The sequence below is a fragment of the Octopus bimaculoides genome, chromosome 7, assembly GCF_046866305.1.
Source record: "Octopus bimaculoides isolate indiv1 chromosome 7, ASM4686630v1, whole genome shotgun sequence".
In the NCBI taxonomy this organism is placed as follows: Eukaryota; Metazoa; Mollusca; class Cephalopoda; order Octopoda; family Octopodidae; genus Octopus; species Octopus bimaculoides.
Genome location: NC_142934.1, coordinates 19,298,637 through 19,303,893, shown reverse-complemented (window position 1 = coordinate 19,303,893; position 5,257 = coordinate 19,298,637). Strand labels below are relative to the sequence as shown.

The window sequence follows — 5,257 nt, the reverse complement described above, 5'->3', positions numbered from 1 at the left end:
GGTGTCTGTGTTTGTCTCCTCTATGTTTATTTCTCTGTGGGCAATAAAGAAATAAATACGTAAAGGAACGCTACACACAGACACAATGAAAGAAAAATAATCATAGAGATAGTTATTTAAAGAGAAATTTGCTATATCTAATTTTATCTTAAGATAAATGTTTTTCATTTAAAAACCAGTATTCATTTCCTCAGTTTGTACAAGCACAAATTCGATATAAGTTACTGTCTGTGGGCCATATTTTCTGATATTACCTATAGCGGCAAAACTATTCTTCCAAAGTTCCTTGTCATATGTCAAAAACACTCTAATATTTACAATATTTTAGACATATATTTTTCCTAACTATTTTAGATCGACGTAAAATTTATGTATATCTAGCAGTGATGTGCAAAACTGTACTAGGGCATGAAATTTTTTACGTCTATAATTTTACATATCTATATATACATTTGCGCGGCCGCATTAAACAAAATTAATTAACCGTGAAGTTACAACACTCTCAATTGTAAAGCACCAACGATGCTCTTAATTCAAGTAGAAAGCATGCCAAGACTTCTCTTGATTTAAGTATTTCAAAGAAATTTTCCTAATAAAGTATTGAAAGCATTGTATATTAAATTTTGGCATATCTGTGTAGTAAGAAGTTCGCTTTGCAATCACTTGGTTTCGTGTTCAGTCACTTGGGCAAGTGTCTTCTCCTATAAGCCAGGGTCAACCAATGCATTGTGAGTCGACTTAATAGACAGAAGCTGAAAGAAGCGAATCATATGAGTGTGTGTATTTCACCACTTGACAACCAGTGTTGGTGTGTTTACGCCCCCGTAATTTAGCGGTTCGGCAAAAGAAACCGATAGAACAAGTACTGGGCTTAAGAAATAAGCCCTGGGGTCGACTTGTTCCACTAAAATCCTTCAAGGCGATGCTCCAGAATGGCCGCAGTCAAATAAAATAAAAGAATATATGTATGTATGTGTATGCATGTATGTATGTGTATGCATGTATGTATGTGTGAGTGTGTGTGTGTATGCTTTTGTGTTTGTCCCCACCACATCGCTTGATAACCAGTGTAGGTTTGTTTACATCCCAGTAACTTAGCGGTGCAGCACAAGAAACCGATCGAATAAGTGCAAGACTTAATAAAAGGCATATACTGAGGTCGAGTGGTTCGACAAAACATTTCAAGGTGGTGCCCCAGCATGACTGCCGTCCAATGACTATTCTGTGTATCGCATGTGATACTATTGTCCTAAGCATGACTTTAAATTGCATCCGGTCGTAGGGCTTTGGTTTCGAGAGTTCCGGGCTTCTGAGGAGTGTTGAACCACCTCTTAGACAGGTTGTTCCCAGGTTTACTTTGATCCGGAGTAGTAGCACCTGTTAGGGTCCCAGGTATAGGTTAACTAGCATGAGAACTAATGGGATTAAAGGATCTTTAGTTCTCGTCAGATCTTCCTTCTAGGAGAAGGTACAGTCATATAATACCTGAAATACAGCTAGTTTCTGATCGTTTCAACTTCTATTGTGTCAATGGTTTTATAGCAGATCGCGCTATAAAATGGGTTCAGTGGTGTGCAACATTTTATTCACATAAAACAAATTCCCGCACATGATCTTCTTAAGCTCTCAGAACGTTTGCATAGTCTTACTGAGTTTAGGAAGTGGTCTTACTCAGTCACAAGCTGAATTTTATCACAGAGGACAGACAAAAACTTAAATAGTGATACACTATGATAAAGAGATTCGAGGAAAATGTCCAAACGGTTTCGACTAAATTCCTACCAGTTTAGTTTTTTTTGTCATCTAAATACCTCGTGGTCGACTTAATTCGCCTACCAGCTTACAAAAGTGTCTGGTTCTTTATGCTTTTAGCGAAATCTACTCCTTAAAAGAGTCACGGGCATTTTCCTAGAAGGAAAAAACAAAACTGTTTGTATCCATAGCCTAAGTTTTTTTTGTTGTTGCAAATCAAGATTACTTTTTGCTTATCAGATCTCAGAAAAAAAGACGTTCATTCTCGGTAGATCCATGCATGAATTTTAAAGCAACGTTTAAGTTTACCGATAATCCATGTAGCAATGTAGCAAACTATGTTTTCGCTGTCCTTCCATACTTATTTGTTTGTCTCTCAACTACGCATGCACGTGTTACTACATGAAATAAAGACTTCTGTTCCCTTCACCCTCGTTCACCCATTATAACACCTGTTAAATATATTACAATTGGTTAGAAATAAGTTTAGGCGCAAACACAGTTAAAAGCTTTTTAAAATATCACGATTGGTAAAACTCTACTCTATATATAAATTGGTGCGAAATTTAACCAGGCAGTTTGACTATTTTTTGATTGACTACAACTGACCAATTACCAGCCGCTTGCAAACATATCAGCAGCTTCTCTTTTGAGCCTGTCATGGGTCTTGTCATAAAAATATTTGAGAGTTTGCGTGGGAAGTTGAAAATGACAGCACTAATATCTGATATTTTTTATTACCTGGAACTTTTGCACTTACGAATGTACAACAATTATATGAATAGAACAGCATATATAAGAAAGTGGATGTGTTAGTTAAAAGTCTTTATAGCACAAAATATTTAAGTTATTTATATGAAAGTCGTTCACGGTTATCAAAAGATCAGGTAGAAAAGGTGAGAACTCCTTATCATAAAACTGATTGACATAGTTCTGTATAGCACCGGAGGCTGTTCTGTTCGGTAGTTCAGTATCCCAACTTTTTATAACATTCAGTCAAGTTTCTAGAACCTTCGACAGAACTATTAGGCGGTAAATTTCACAAAATGTACTTTCAAGTCTACTGCTATTTGATTACACATCAGCCGATCTGAGTGGTCGAACCATGTTCACGTAGGTGTTAAGACTTCCCTGTGGCAACACATTTAATTTCTCGTGGGTGGCAATATAGTTGGGCTGTGGTTCTAAGCTGAGGATCTGAGCAAGATGGTTCAGAATTAGGCAGAAGCCACGCTATTAACCCTTTTCAAAAGATTTTAACGCAGTCAAGAGCCAAAACGTAGCCTGGGAATTATTGGATTTCGACCAATACCGGTGATCCATTTTGATCTATCTTGAGGCATATGAACTCCCTCTCTCTCTTTCTCATTCTTCTCTCTCTCTCTCTCTCTCTCTCTCTCTCTCTCTCTCTCTCTCTCTCTCTCTCTCCTTCTTAGGACACACACACAAACACACAAATTCCGTCGCATATTCACATTGTCACCAGAAAATATTTGTCTTCGTTATTTGAATTACTTTTACGGTTTATTTAATTTGTTTAGTAAATTTTCTGCGTAAATTCGATTCTTGGGTTCTAATGCTGTGGAATTGAAACCATTTTACTTTTTTTCTCTATATTGGTCCGTTGTGGCCGATTTAATCTGCTCATGGAAACAAAAGAAATTGATCAACAATGTGACATTGTTTCAACGTCATCATCATCATCATCATTATCGTCGTCGTCGTCGTAATCGTTGTCGCCTTCACCACCACCACCACCACCACCACCACTGCCATCGCCGCCGCCGTTGGCGTAATCATCATCATCATCGTCGACGTCATCATGGTCATCATCATCATCATCATCATCATCATCTTTTTTTTTTTTATTGCCCACAAGGTGCTAAACATAGAGGGGGCAAACAAGGACAGACAAAGGGATTAAGTCGATTACATCGACTCCAGTGCGTAACTGGTACTTATTTAATCCACCCCGAAAGGATGAAAGGCAAAGTCAACCTCGGCGCAATTTGAACTCAGAACGTAACGGCAGACGAAATACCGCTAAGCACTTCGCCCGGCGTGCTGACGTTTCTGCCAGCTCGCCGCCTTGTCATCATCACGTCATCATCACGGTCTCGTCATCGTCTTCATCACCATCATCGTCATCATCATCGTCATCGTCGTCGTCATGGTCAACAACAACAACAACAACATTTTCACAAGGCGTCGAAAGTTTATTAGTCCGAAAACTGATAATCTTCTAAAGAAGCAAACAACGACAAATACAACTCAACTCAGACGTTTGAACATTTTAATCTTGAATACTATTTTATGAAACGCCTTTGTTTAAAGGATAACATTCTCTTTCTATATATATATATATATATATATATATATATATATATATATATATATATATATATATATATATATATATATATATATACAGGGTGTCCACAAAGTCTGGGTATATGGGAATTAACACATACTTTAAGAAATTATTATTTCTTATATTTAATTGTTCATGTCATGATTTTATTTACTCCAGGTACCCAGACCTTGTGGACATCCTGTATGTATATATATATATATATATATATATATATATATATATATATATATATATATCAGCCAAATCTTTAAAATTGTGTAATGTACCCTGAATAGAATATACGAGAAAGAAAGAAAGAAAGAAAGGAAGAAACAAAGAAAGAAAGAAAGAAAGAAAGAGAAAAAGGAAAAAGAAAGTATGAAAGGTAAAAGAAGAAAAGAAAGAGAGAAAGAAATAAAAAAGAAAGAATGAAAGAAAGAAAGAAAGGAAGGAAGAAAGGAAGGAAGGAAGGAAGAAAGAAAGAAAGAAAGAAAGAAAGAAAGAAAGAAAGAAAGAAAGAAAGAAAGAAAGAAAGAAATGAAGAAAGAAAGAAATATAAGCTAGTCGAGCGATATAAGTTCGATATACGGAAACACGAATCTTTTTGGTTTGACGGGCAACATTTTTCATTAATGTTTTATGTAGTGTTTTTCGTACCGAAACACTTTCAAACTTCGTATACTTGTATATTTTGTGTTATAAAAAGATCCGGAAACTTGTATATTTTGTATTATAAAAAGATCCGGAAACACTTTTCAAACTTTTAATAAAAGTATGTGCAGCCTTATGCTGTTGTTTGTTCTCATCATATTTTTGTGGGTTCTTTCGAAAACATTGCACAATTCAATATGAAAAGTTGGCTGCATTCTTTGTCTTCGCTCGCCTCAACCTCGTTCTCCTCCTATATAGTGAGTTTCAAACTATGATACAAATTCTTGGGGCAGACCATCATCATCAGTTAGTTCAAGAAAACCATCAATAACATCGCAAACTGGAAGAAATGCTAATGCAGTGAAGCATTTGATTTTGTTGTTAAATTCTGCGTCTGTTTGATAGCGAGACTTTAAACCTAAATCCACAATGTGGTGATAGATATTCTTAACCATACGAAATAAACAACCTGTAATATTTGTTGTTGGAAATATATCACAG

General features: G+C 36.0%; 1 protein-coding gene across 1 annotated transcript in view; it reads right to left on the bottom strand.

Annotated features, from left to right (window-relative positions):
• Positions 1–5,025: 5,025 nt before the first annotated feature.
• The window catches only part of LOC149134593 (uncharacterized), a 372-nt gene continuing 140 nt past the window's right edge, over positions 5,026–5,257 (bottom strand). Inside the window, exon 1 of the mRNA XM_089355048.1 lies at positions 5,026–5,257. This exon is cut by the window's right edge and continues 140 nt beyond it. Within this exon, the coding sequence (XP_089211174.1) occupies positions 5,026–5,257 (232 nt within the window).